This window comes from Phyllostomus hastatus, unplaced genomic scaffold, assembly GCF_019186645.2.
Source record: "Phyllostomus hastatus isolate PE091 unplaced genomic scaffold, TTU_PhHast_1.1 phas_contig_283, whole genome shotgun sequence".
NCBI lineage: Eukaryota > Metazoa > Chordata > Mammalia > Chiroptera > Phyllostomidae > Phyllostomus > Phyllostomus hastatus.
The window spans coordinates 4837420-4851598 of record NW_025333833.1 but is presented as its reverse complement, the minus strand read 5'-3'; the positions used below and the strand labels follow the sequence as shown (position 1 = coordinate 4851598).

General features: G+C 47.8%; 1 protein-coding gene across 5 annotated transcripts in view; it reads right to left on the bottom strand.

Moving 5' to 3' along the window:
- Positions 1-3986: 3986 nt before the first annotated feature.
- The window catches only part of SUCO (SUN domain containing ossification factor), a 61422-nt gene continuing 51229 nt past the window's right edge, over positions 3987-14179 (bottom strand). For 4 of the 5 annotated variants that reach the window (XM_045838500.1, XM_045838498.1, XM_045838497.1 and 1 more), the window contains 5 exons: positions 13749-13853; positions 12071-12225; positions 11127-11218; positions 6891-6946; positions 3987-5932 (listed from right to left, as the gene is read on the bottom strand). In XM_045838500.1, the coding sequence (XP_045694456.1) occupies positions 5489-5932; positions 6891-6946; positions 11127-11218; positions 12071-12225; positions 13749-13853 (852 nt within the window). In that variant the 3' untranslated portion in view covers positions 3987-5488. The remainder of the gene's footprint in view (positions 5933-6890; positions 6947-11126; positions 11219-12070; positions 12226-13748; positions 13854-14179) is intronic. The other variant, XM_045838495.1, reaches the window with a different exon arrangement.

Sequence of the window (14179 nt, the reverse complement as noted above, 5' to 3'; positions counted from 1 at the left end):
ACACCATACAGAAAAACAAACTCAAAATGCATAAAGACTTATATGTAAATCGTAAAACCATAAAAATCCTAGAAGAAGATATAGTAAAATCTCCGACATTTCTTATAGCAATAGTTTTGCCAATATATCACCTTGGGCAAGAGAAACAAAGGAAAAATAAACAAAGGGGACTACATCAAACTAAAAAGCTTCTGCACAGTAAAAGGAACCGTCAACAAAATGAAAAGGCAACCCACTGAATGCAAGAATATACTTGCCGATGATACAGTCAACAAGGGGTTAACATCAAAAATACATAGAGAACTTCCACACGTCAAGACCAAGAAAACAAACAAACCAATTAAAAAGTGGGCAAAGGATCTGAATGGACAATTCTCCAAAGAGGACATAGAGACAGCCAATAGACGTATGAAAAGATGCTCAATGTCACTGATCATCGGAGAAATGCAAACTAAAACCACAATGAGACAGCACCTCACACGTGTCAGAGTGGCCATCGTCAGTAAGTCAACAAACCAGTGCTGGTGAGGACGCGAGTAAAGAGGAACCCTCGTGCGCTGCTGGCGGGAATGCAGCCTGGTGCAGCCACGGTGGAGAGCAGTATGCAGTTAGCCTCAAAAAGTTACATAATAAACTGCCTTTCGATCCAGCAGTTCCACTGCAGAGAGTGTAATGTACCTAAAGAAACCCACAGCACTAATTTGAAGGGATATATGCAGCCCCATGTTCGCTGCAGCGTTATTTACAGCAGGCAAGATGCGGCGGCAGCCCAAGCGCAGATCAGATGAGTGGTTAAAAAAGGTGGTATAACACAGTGCAACACTGCATGGCTGGGGAAGAGAAGGAAACCCTACCCTTTGCAACAGCACGCATGCACCGGGCAAGCATTATGCTCAGCGAAATACACCAGTCAGAGGTGGTCAAATACCGTATGCTCTTACTCATATGTGGAATCTGATGAATGAAACAATTTAGCGACAAAATAGAGGCAGAAGCATATATAGAGAACAGACCGACAGCTGTCAGATGGGAAGGGAGTTGGCGGGCTGGGTGGAAGAAAGGTGGAGGTATTAAGCAAAAACCATATATTGTGTATATGCAGAAGACACAGCCCCAGACCACCGTGTGGTGACAGCCAGGGGGACCAGGGTGGGGGAGGTGGAAGAAGGCGAAGGGGGATGAATGGGGACGGGAGGAGACTGCTCTGGGCGATGGGTGCACGACGGCGTGCAATGTTTGGTTGAGTTGTGCACTCGAAACCTGTAGTTTTATCAGCCAACGTCACCCCAATAAACTCAGTTAAAGCTTTTCAAATCCTGAAATCGAGTTCTAACAAAAACAGGAGCCGTCAGCACAGGTATGGGTGACTATGGAGTAGGGGTCTCTGAACTGAGCCCCTGAGCACCCCAAGGTCGTGAGAGGACAGAAGAGCCGGGGACCGAAAGTGACGTCATCTTACTGTACTGAGAAGTGAGGGGGAGAGACAGAAAAGGAGCTGCCCCGTGGAAGCCAAGGGAGGCGCCGCACAAGGGGGCGATCGGCTGAGTGAGCCCGGAATTGCTCACAGGTTTCAGGACCTGCAGCCCCGGACGCCGGGACAGGCCCATCCCAGAGTGAGGCCAGTCCGACAGCTGGGGGTTCACAAACGGCAGTAGGAAATCGATGACGATGAGGGCCTAGAGCTTTTCTTTCTTGAGTTACAATTTTATTCAGAGAAATAAAGGAATTGAAACAAAGAAATCGAATAATCCCAAATATGTTCTACTGGCATTCAGAATGGACTTCTGAGGTACAGTAACGACACCCGCAGGTCTGCTGTGGGACATTCTGAGTCCCACAGAATGATTGTGCAGAACAAAGCTCCATCATTCCGGAAAAGTGACTGTGTTGCCATGGTCACCTCTGTCAGGAACACTCTATCTCCTTTTTAAAACGGAATTTATTGGGGTGCCATTGGTTAGCAAAATCGCACAGGTGTCAGGTGTACGGTTCTGTAACACATCATCTGTAGACTGTACTGCGTGTTCACCACCCGAGTCGAGGCTCCCCTCCCCCTTTATCTACCCCGTTCTACCGCCCCACTCCCCTTGCCCTCTGGGCACCACCACACTGTGGCCTGTGTCTACCAGTTGGGGGGTTTTTGCTTAGTTCCTTCACCGTTTTCACCCTCCCCCCCCACTCCCACCCCTCTGACAGCTGTCAGTGAAAGGAGGTCCGCCAGGAAACCCAGCCTGCCTGCAGAGCATCACCTTCAAGGAGCAGGAGGGAAGCGGGTCACACGGACAGAGAGAGACAGGCAGGGGAAGCTTCCAGGAGCCTGACCACGTCTGCACATTCTCAGTGAAATGGGGCCATCAGCTAAGCACGAGGATGGGAGAGCGCGCATCCTGAGAACACGTCTCAGAGTCGCCCGGGAGCAGCAGGAGGCGCACTAAGGGAACGTGCCGTGTGTGCCAGCAGCACGGAGGCCTACAGAGGTCAACCAGCTGGGGCCGAAGCGAGAACGGCTCCGACGCCTCTCCCGGGCCTGCTGCGGTGGGTGGGTGCCGGTGAGCCGCAGCAGGAAGGCTGGCCTTCGCCGGGGGTGCCCTTTTGCCCAGCAGGTACATCAAGGCAAGAGAGGGACAGGGAAGCTGAAGGCGCGTGCGAAGGAGCAGTCTGAGGGACTGCCCATGGACTTCACGCTGGGCGTGACTCTGCCATTGAGGGCAGGTGGGTGGACGTCCCGGAGCCCAGCAAGCACGGGCTTAGGGATTTAGAGGTGAAAGGTCACAATGTCCCAACTACCAATGGTTCACCCCCAAAAAGTGTGTAGTGTATACACAAATATATGTACACAAAACCCCCAGAATGTTAACTGCTGAATGTGGGCAGAGGTACATGGGTATTCAAATTTTCTATGGATTTGAAATTTTTCAAATTCAGAAGTTGGGGAAAAAAGCATGAGGTTGTAAAAAGAACTTTAGTCTATGAGATGTAGAGTTTGGGAAAAAAAAAGCAGTATTTTAAAAAAAATTGTTCAACATAAGTGTCCAACTAGGTTAACAAATACAAGCGTGTGTCTGTGTCCTATTCACGCCTTCGAGTTTACGAACCCAAGCCGGGGGCACAGCTCACTCCGAGAAATCAACGAGTGGCAGGGAGAGCCGGGCAGCGGGGGTCGCAGCGCCGAGAAGGGCTGCTGGTGGGGCCGGGGTCTTCGGTAGGAGAGGCGGGCAGAGAAGGGACAACTGTTTCTGAATACGCCTTGAACAATGAATCCCTCCAATGACATGAATGTATAGTTTTTTTAAAAAATTAGAAGAGATCCCTCGGTTTCCCCTTATTCCATCCTGTTTTAATGCTTTCCTTCACATCAGAAGAAATAACCGAGGCGGACTGTCAAGCAACAGCCCCACACAGGGGTGGGGAAAAGCGGGTTCACAGCTGTGAGGACCCAGAAGGGTTTACTCTCGTTTATTAACCATTAAGTATCGCGTTATTTTCCAGCTGAACGGTAACCCTACCTTTGCCCCGCCCTGCATGTATGCACACGCGCGTGCACACACACACACACACACAGCTTTGCTTCTCACCAGGCACAGATCTATCAACAAGCATTTTCACATTTTTCCTTATGTAGGTATACTCTCAGAGAGGAAAGATAAAACCCAAATTACAAACTGTTACACTGCAGTAAGAGGTGGAGGGCATTAAATCAGTCGTCCTAAAGATGGCACCCAGCAAGAGGAAAGCACATACACGTACTCCACCTACTCGATAAAAACTCAAACCTCCCCGTCAGCGTCTGAAGCGACGAAATCACGACCGTGGGGACAAAACGTTCTCGCGGACGGACGTTCAACCAGCTTGTCGTTGGCTGAAACTCGGCCAGCGAGGCAATGGGACGCTGCTGCTAGACTCAGTTTCTGACGGGGCCGAAACGCAAATCTTTGGCCCGAGTGGCAGAGCCGTAGGTTCTCCTTCAAAGAAGAGCGAGGCAGCAGTTTATTAACAAAGACAAGTGTTCAGGTTTATTTGGAAATTCACAGTTTCTAACGGCACTACAGCTCCGTCGTCACGCACCGAGCGCCCCGCCCCTCGCCGGCGCTCGCCTCCGCCTCCGCCTGGACCGCTCTCCGGGGGCTCTGTACAACCAGGCCCTCTTGCTCCCAACAGCCGGCTGTACAGACGGGAACAAATGTCCATCATTTAAAACACACTGTTCATCTAGAGCAGCAACTGGAACAAAAAGGCTTTAAATAAGTCACATTACAAACCATACCCGCAGAAAGGTATCAGACAGGTTTAAACACAGTTACTACTAAAAGTGCTTAATAAGTTATAACTTAAGACTGACAACACGAAGTGGTCAACCCTCCTCCCGTCGAAAAGAAACTTGCCACTTTCACGCGCCACCGCACACACACACAGAAAGGAATCGTTTTACTCAAATACAGTTGCTGCCAGTTAAAGAAAGAAAAGGACAAGATGAAGACAGACGCACTGGCATCGCACATGTACGCACGCCTCCGCCCGCCTGCAGCCAATGCAAAGCGCACACCGCGGACCGGCGGGCCCTGGAGGCCCGACGGTCGGACGAGACTCGCCGAGCTCACCGGCTGGTTCTGGGCGCGCCCCGGCAGTGACTGCGTCACGTGAGACCTGGACTCGGCTGACAAATCGCCACATTTCCTACTTGCAGTCAGTGACAGGCTGGAGGACTGGTGCTCACTGTGAATGTTTAAACCCTTCCAACTGCTTACATGTGTTTAAAAGGTGAATTTATAAAAAACTTATTTGCAAATACCAGTCATTTGTAAGAAAAGATCTTGTAGTCTTGTCTTCCTCGCTGAGTTGTAACTACAGAAAACTAGTGTGAATAAATTAAAAGAAAACACATTTAAGAGCATCACCATCTACCTACAACAGACACGAATCCCAGCCCGCGCCGGTCCCAGGGAGTGGGCCAGCGGGGTCCGGCTGGCGGGTCTGCAGCCCCTTACACCGTCTGGCCCCCGCGGCTGCGCTCGCGGGGCAGGCTGCCTCAGAGCCTTGTAGTGTTTGCAGCTTCCGAAAACTAACAGAGTTAGAAAAGAAATCAAGTGACAGAAGAAGCCCCTCTCCTCTTCCAGTGGCATTATAAATAGACAAAAGGCACATAAATATGGAAGGTGCGAGAAATAGGACCAAAGCTACAGGAAGAGGTTTGGGCTTCTACTCCTGTCCCACCCGAGGAACTGGGCTTCCAAATGACCAGCAATTGGCCTGTGAAAAAGCATCTTTAGAAAACGCCTGCCACTGTCCTTGCGGGAAGCCAGCGGCCTGGCAGGGCTTCGGCTCCTCAGCCCGCACCGACCGACACAGTCCCACCTACTGTAAAAAGGCAGAGACCCTGCCTTCTGAATACTTTCCCCATTAACGTTACCTCCCTCCCCCAAACCCTTCAAATACCACAGAGCGCTCCTCCGAGAACAACAAGAGTCCCCAGTGTGAAGAGTCCGCGTATCTAGATGTGCCCCGAGACAGCGGTCACCCCAAAGGTGCCCACGGCCAGCTCTTTGTTTCCTCTGATGATGTCCTGCAGGCTGGGCAAGGACCCGGACTTAGTCTGTATCAGAGTTTTTATCAACTTCCCCTGGTCCTGGACCTTCGACCGCCTGCGCTTTAAAGCCCTCTTCTCAGTCTTTGCCTTCTGGGACTGTCCGTTGCACAGGCTCGTGCACGCCGAAATGCCGCAGAAGTACGACTCCTCCGACTGGGACGAGGTTTCCGAGCTTCCTTCGGACGGGGGGCCCTTGTAGGAAGAGTGGTACACTTCACCCACGTTGGAGAAGTCTCTCTGGTTTGTAAAGGGCTTCCTTCCTTTTATGTCTCCATTGGCTATCGGGTGCAACGGGTCTGCCGGCTTTATGGTCTCAATTTTGTCCGTTTTGTACTTGCAGCGCTTCTTCTGCAACACGAGTGAAAGAAGGGCAGGAGTTAGATCCCCAGTAGCTACACTCAGCCACCTCATCAACCATCTAGAGAGCTGAGCTCATGGAGGAGAAGAGCGCCCCCTGGTGGAGAGCGGGACAGTGTTCTGCGCTGTCAGGCACCACCACTCCCTCTCTCCTCGGTTAGTACAGGCCGCCCAGTGAAAGCTCCCACTGCCGCCTCACTCACGTCTGAACCCCCAGGACGCAGCAGGCACTGTACCAGCTGCTTTCAGGAGCACCCTACTCACCAGCCCTGGGAGGGGAGGGTTTTACCCCTGGTTTCGGGGCCCTGCCCAAGTCACGACACAGTAAGTGGCCAGGCTGTGGCCGAACCCCACCCAGGCTGCGTGCTCTGAAGCCCATGTTCTTTCTCCCACGATCGCCTCTGACCAGAAGAGCACGGCTTACTCCGAGAGGCAAAGTGGAGAAAGCACAGGCTGCGGAACCAGAAGAGCCCAAGTACATTCGGAGCTGTGCCACCTGCTGACCGGGTCGCTCGCGGAGGACAGGAGCTCTGAGCTCTTCCCTCGTTTCAGAGGCGAGGCCGCGGCGGGGTGGCAGGCAGTGCACACGCTGCGCCCGACACGCGCCGACACTCCGCGCAGCGCTCCGCGCAGCGCCACTTCCACGTGTTGCAGGCCACACACTGAGTCTCCGGAGTGCTCTTCTTTACTTTACAGCCCTCTGAAAGTGGCTCCACATTCACGCGTGCCACAGGCCCAATGTGGCTTATGGATCACAGCCTGCAAACATTTCTTTGTATCTCTACCATGACTAAAAAGGAGCGGTTTAAGGACCATTTGAAGGGTTACCTTAAACCTTCCACCCCACTTCTTCATCTACAGCCACGCACCCCACCAAGACCACCAACTTTACCTAACCCTTACAAACTCCACCAACCCTTTTAATACGTAAAAACCAACAAAACATTACCTTTTTTTCTGGAGAGAACTTGAGGGGTTCTACAATGTACAAAGCATTCGGGTCTACTATAAATAAGAAAAAATAAAAAACAGATGTAAAAAAGATTATGCTATGATTAAACACAACAAAAATATTGTATCATCCCTTAGGGATTTTTTCTAACAGAAGCAGAAAATTTATATTTCTACCAGGTTAGTGATATACTTATGCATTTCAAGTCAGTAAGCCAAGAGCAACAAGTGGGAGGTGGTTCTTATCGGGGCCTTGACCGGTCACCTCCCAGCACCTCCCCTGCGTTTCCACCCCCAGCTGGCCACTGGCCACCGCCGTCAGGATGCTCCGTTGGCCCAGTACCACCCTCTTTCCTGATGAGAAAGGACATCAGCAGGCAGCTAGAACCAACCCTACGGACCATCTGAATACTTCCCTAAGAGACTAATGACACTGTGTCGCAAATGTGGGTTGACAGTGTGCCACCAGTGGCTGTGACCATGGATGAGAGTCAGAGGAACACAGACGCAAAACAGATCTCGGAAGTTTTTTCTAACTGTTTATTACAATGGTTTACTAGAATCAAAACTGTGAACCCCAAAACCTAAAAACAGCTTGCACATGCAGTACAAATAGCCAAACAATAATGAATACACACTGCTGGCATGGTGAGTAAGGCAGAAATATTAGTTTTAGTTCTAGGTTTCTAAAATTTCATTACTTTCAGCACATTCAAGACGGCCCTATGCCACCCGCACTGACAAGATAACACACACACACACACACACACACACACACAAAAGGGGCTATGAGACTGCAGTCCCATCGAAACAGCGAAGAGGAAACAGCTCACAGAATGACAGAGAAAGAAGTTCATACGTAGAAAATTCACTGCAAAACATCAGATGCCAGAAATTTATTAATAACATGATTCAACCAATTATATTTTCCATTATATCCTAGAAATGTGTTGAGAAAGTCAACAGATACATAAAAATATCAACCATTCCTCCAAATAGTCATTTCTATTAGATTACTAATCTCACTCAAAACTGGTTTTTTTTAAACATTATGTCTACTTTTGGATGGGAGTTAAGAGTTACTCAGATCAGCCTCTACAACGACAGCAAGTACATATGATGGATTTTTTTTAAAAATCACTATAAAAGCATTTAAAAGCTGCCAAGACAAGTAAGTAGTCCCGAGGCTAAAACTGAAGAAAAAGTAGGAATCCAAAAAGTGAAGTGGACCCAAAAGTCCTTGTTGCCTTAGGAGCACCTGCCAGTGCAAGAACGTGGGCATGTGAGTTCTGACGGCAGCGTAAGGGACAGGTCAGGAACCAAACCTTAGGGCCAATCCAAGCAGCAGTTGGGAGACCACCCCCCCCCCCCCCCCGCTCCCCGCTCCCCAACCACAAGCCGACACTGCAGAAGAGGAGACCCTCGGGGAAAGGAGGAGCCTGTGCAGGGACCAACGGTCCGAGTTCCTATCACCTGGGGGCCCAGCAGCGAGGCCCGGAGTGTGGAGTTTTCCCGAGCGTGTACAGCAAGCACAAATTCCCCCTGGAGCAAGGGCCTACACTGTAGCCCTCAAACCATCCACACAAATAATTTTTCAAAGAGAAGGACTAGCACAGAGATAACCACGTACACAAAGCTACAAAGCACCTTGAGCAAGAGTCTGAAAAAACAATTAATGAACAGATTAAAAAATAATTTAAAATACTGAAATTATCAGACTATAAATATAATTATGCTTACTATATTTAAATTAAAAAAACAAGCTTGGATATATCTTCAAGACATGTAAAACAAAAAAACCTCTAAGTTTAAAAAAACACTAAAAGAACTCTTAGAAATGGAAAATAACTAATATTTAAAAGTCAGTGAATGAATTTAATCGAAGACTACAGACAGCTGAAGAATGCAGGGCCTGGAAAAGAGATCAGAAGAAATCATCCAAAATATAGCAAGAAAATAAAAAAAAAAAAGACAGAAATAAAGACAGCACTCCTGCCAAATTAGAAAAATACATCCTAAAATTCATACTGAATCACAAGAGATCTAAAACAGACAAAACAATTTTGAAAAATAGGAATAAAGAGGACTCACGCTTCCTGATTTCAAAACACATTACCAACTACAGTAATCAAAACAGCCTGGTTCTAGCATAAAGACAAACAGACAAATGAAATTAAAAAAGAGCCCAGCAGTAAACCCTCACAGGTACGGTCAAGCCATCTTCAACAAGGGTGCCAGGACCCCCCGCTCACTGGGGGGGAGGACAGCCTCTTCAACACGTGTGGCTGGGCAAACTGGACACCCACATGCGAAGGAGTGAGGCTGGACCCCTGCCACACACCATACTGATTCAAAATGGAGAGAGACCTAAACGTATGACCTAAACCTGTAACACCTCTAGAAGAAAACATAGGGGAAAACTCCATGACACTGGACTCGGCAATGATCTCTTGAGTATGACATCTAAAGTACAGGGAGCAGAACCAAAAACAGACAGGTGAGACTGTCAAACTCAGAAACTTCTATCACAGAAAACAATCAACAGAGTCCCAAGGTGACCTATGAAATGGGAGAATATATTCACAAATCAGGTATCTGGTAAGGCGTTAGTACCCAGGATATATGAAGAACTCCTACAACTGAACACCCAATCCCCCACCACAAATAAGCCAATTAAAAATGGCCTTGAACATGATTTGCAAATGGCCAACAAACACATGAAAAGACGCTCAACATCTCTCATTATCAGAGGAATGCAAATCTAAATCTCAATACATCACCTGACAACTATTAGGAAAGTTACTACAAAAAAAAAAAAAGCAAAAAACAACTGACGAGAACATGAAGAAAAACAAAACTGCTGCACACTGTTGGCAGGACCGCACAACGGTGCAACCATGACAGAAAACACTACAGCGGTCCCTCAGAAAGCAGAACTGCATGGTCCTGCAACCCCACCTCCGGGCACACATCCAGAACTACCAGCAGGGTCCTGAAGAGGTAAGTGCACACTCACGTTCACAGCACCAACATTCACAACGGCCAAGGAGTGGAAGCAACCCCATAGCCCATTAACACACAAGTAAACAAAATGTGGTAGGTGTGCAAAATAGAATATTATTCAGCCTTTAAAAGGGAGCAAACCCTGTCACATGCTACAACATGAACAACCCTTGAGGACACTGTGCTACATCAAACAACTCAGGCACAGAAAGACAATGCTATACGACTCCACTCACACGAGGGAACTAAAGCAGTCAAGTTCCTAGAGACAAAAAATCCAGTGGTGGTTGCCAGGGCCTGGGTGAAGGGGATGAAGGGAGGCCCTTTGATGTACAGAGAATTTTAGATTTGTGAAATGCAAAGGTTCTGGAGGCCTATTTCAATGACAAATTTCACTTGCAAATAGACACAGCCGATGAAAGAGGAAAAGAGAGGCAGGAAGGAGGAAGAGATGTACTGGTCCTCAGCAAACACACATGTAAAGGGTTAGGTCTGCAAAGCTCTGTGGTAACAGCAAACCAGTAAAGCGCAGGAACGATTACTTGAATGGCTTAATCAAGTGAAATATGCGGCTTAGTTACTAAATCGTAAAGAAAGAGAAGCCAATAATTAAGAAAGCACTCCTAATTGAAATACATAATCAGTTTGGTTATTTTAATATTGCTATGAGGATAAGTTTCTTAGTAAGCATTAATTAAAGCACTACTTATAAAAGTACTAATATTGAAAAACAGCCACTCAGTACACATCCATTCACTGAAACTGAAGTCTTCATTGAGTGTTAGCCAATGGAAAGTTTTTAGACTCTGGGCTTTAAAAAAGAGAAAGACCAGATTTTTTTGCAAAAATGCCTCACAGTCCTAAACTACAGGCACAAGGAGTCCTACCTGTACAGGAAGAGGAAGTAGAAAAGCACAGGATGCTATGGAAGCACATTCAGGTTTTCCATATCTCGTGAATTGTCTCAAACATCCCTTTCTAAAAAGAAATACTTCTAAACAGAAGCTTGGCAAACACAGCTACAATGGCTCCCTGAACTCAGCCCTCCCCACCCCCTGGGCTTGCAGGAACAGAAAGAGGTGAAGTGTGGAAACGAGGAGGCGGCTTTGCCTACACCCATGACCCGCTGTAGGTGGCCTCTAACACAACGCTAACATTGTACCTATGCCGCAAGTGAGCCGGACCCGTGTTTCATTATACACACACAAAGTACACATCCACAAAAATCTACCTTCTTTTCCAGTTAACTGCAGAGACTTGGATCTGATGAGTGGGAATGAAGTTCTCCTTTTCAAATTCATATCATCATAGGAAGAGAAACACCTAACACATTAAGAAAAATCAACATTGGACACAATGAATAAACTATATAGAATTTACTCCGTAGCTAGTGCTAGATGGAAGCTACTGAGAACTGTACATGACACACAGGAATAATCTCTAAGCTAACGCTCCAGGTATTGCTAATATGTCTAAAAGAAATTTAAGGATCGCTGTGTAGAAAGTGCATTAAGCCCAGGCTGGGTAACTCAGTTGGTCAGAGCATCGTTCCAATATGCCAAGTCAGGGCACATATAAGAATCAGTCAATGAGCCCTGGCTGGTGTGGCTCAGTGGACTGAGTGCCAGCCTGTGAATAGAACCAAAGGGCCACTGGTTTGATTCCCAGTCGGGGCACATGCCTCAGTTGCAGATCAGATCCCCAGTAGGGGGTGCTCAAGAGGCAACCACACATTGATGCCTCTCTCTCCTTCCTTCCCCTAAGAATAAATAAAAATCTTAAAAAAAAAACAAAGAATCAATCAATGAACACAAAGAGAAGTCTCTCTCTATATATACATAAATTAGTAAGTAAAAATTTTTAATTAAAAAATAAAAAGTGCAATATTTAAAATACCTAGTTCCCCCCCCCCTTTTTGAATTCCACATTCAAATCTTTCACACGCAAAACATTTCCAGGGTTTTATGCGCTTACTACACTATTAGTGTTTCCTCTGTCACAGTCCACAGAGTCTTCCAGGCGTAGAATCATCTCACACTAGTTCTAATGATGTTCTTAACATTTTGGTTTCAAGATAATAATATAAAAATGATCTCCACATCCCTTTACTTGCCTACATTCCCCAAAAACATAAAAAAGACGACAAAAAATGGTGAAGTGTAACGCCGACGTCACCTTTTGGGGCTGGGATACAGACTACCCTGTGGAAGTCCGGAAACGCAGTCTCCGTCGAACTGCGAGGAGTTCCGACAGCGCTGCACGCACAGCATCAGCCCCAGGACCACGCAGAGGACCAGCGACATGACGAGATAGCTCTGTCGGTCTGAGACCTGGAACGAGACGAGGGAAAGTAGTGACACTTCAAACAGCATCCTAGGGAAAACAAGGGGGACTTAAAATTCCAAGGACAAATCACTTTAAACTTACTTTAATGGGCTTCAGAACCATTAATTTAGGGCACGTGCTCTGAAAATGTACTAACAAGATAATGTTTTAACATTCCTTCTTTTTGCCCCCAACTTACTGAAATTTTCTAACCTATGAAAAGGCTTTAAAAATCGTACAGCGAGCATACTTGTGCCTCTGGCCAGCGCTCACCGACCGCTAACGTTCCGCCACACGCACTCCGCCCTCCCATTCGCACCGTCTCCTCCACGGGGAGAGGAAAGATGAGCTCTTGCCCGGTCTCTCCCACCCAACAGAACTGAACCACCCATCACCCCACTACTCAAGCCAAAAACCTGAGGGTCTTCCTTAATTCTTCACTGCACACGTCCAATCTCTCAGCAAGCCTTGTCCTTCTCCTCCGAAACACACCCTGAACTCAGCAACCCCACGGTGGCTCCACTTCCGAGACCCTGCTCCACGCTGACACCCCGCCGCCTGGCTCCCGCCGCTGCCCCCTGAGCTTCCTCCTGTCTCTGCTCTGGCCGTTCCCCATGAGCCAGTTCTCCAGAGTGACAAACGGGGACTTCCCCAAAGTGCTGTCAACGCAGTAACCCACGCCGCTTCCTTATGTAACATGCACCAATGGCTTGGAACGACTGGATAAGATTCAAACCCTACACTGCCTACAAAGGCCTACACGCCTGGGCCCCAGCCAACACCCTGCACTCACTTCTTACCCCCACTCCCCTCCTCCAGTCCACTCCGGGCACGCCGGCTTGCTCTCTGCACTTAAACCACGACCACAGTCCCCAGTTGAGGGTCCACTGCCCCGGTTCCTCCAGCAACGGGTGCATTCTGAGCCCCAGCTCTGTGGCCGCTGACTCCCCTGAAGCACTCAGCTCTACGCCACCTCCTCAGATAAGCCCTCCCGGGTCACTCCGGCTAAAGCCGCAGCCCTTAGCGCCACCACTGCACACAGCCACACCCCCTTCTCAACGCCACTGTCCTTATCACACTCACCGACTGCACACCCCCCGCCCAGGAGAGCCGGCTCCACGAGGCCAGGGACTGCTCCCAGCTGCAGGCCCCGCCTGGGGCGGCAGGCGTGTGTCTCCTACAGACTGGCTGCTCAGTAAATGCTTACTAGATCCGTGAAATTGTTAAGTAACTTAAGCCTTTGGAACTGAAATGAAGCACGAGTTGCAACTATCAGTGGTCTGCAAAAGGCCTGAAAAATGGTTTATAACTAACTGTATTTTAGGTATGACCTAAACTATGAAAGCCATATTTTTCAAAAGATTGTAATTATTTCCAAAACCTTAAAATGCCACATTCTGGTATTCTGAAAAGTTCCTTATAAATGACAATTTCATTTAAAGTTCTTAAATACCATGCTTTTAACAAGCCTGCTTCTATGACAACCTCTAGACACGCACTGTCTTAGAACACCAGCAGTGACAATTACCTCCCGCTTCAACTCCGCTACTGTGGCCGACAGGTTGGAGACCAGCTGGGTCACGTTGGCCAGCTGTGCCTGCAGTAACTGGATGGACTCCGTCTGCCGCTGGTCCTACAGCGCAGGAAGAAACAAACATCGTTTGTCCTTGCTATGATGTAAGTTCAAGTAACATAATCTGGAAAAACTATTCAGTTCCTCAGGAGAGGGGGAGGCATTAATAAGGAAAATTCCTAATGACTAAATATTATAAAATCTTAACAGAAATTTTTTAAAAAACAAAAACACTTCAAGAATCTGTTCAAACTTCCTCCCCTGCCCCACCCCCAAAACCATTTTGCCACTTGCTACCATGGAGAAGACTAACAGAAGTTAATACATTATTACTTTTCAAGTTAATATGGGTTCCATATGTATAAACCACCATATAACTAGCTGTA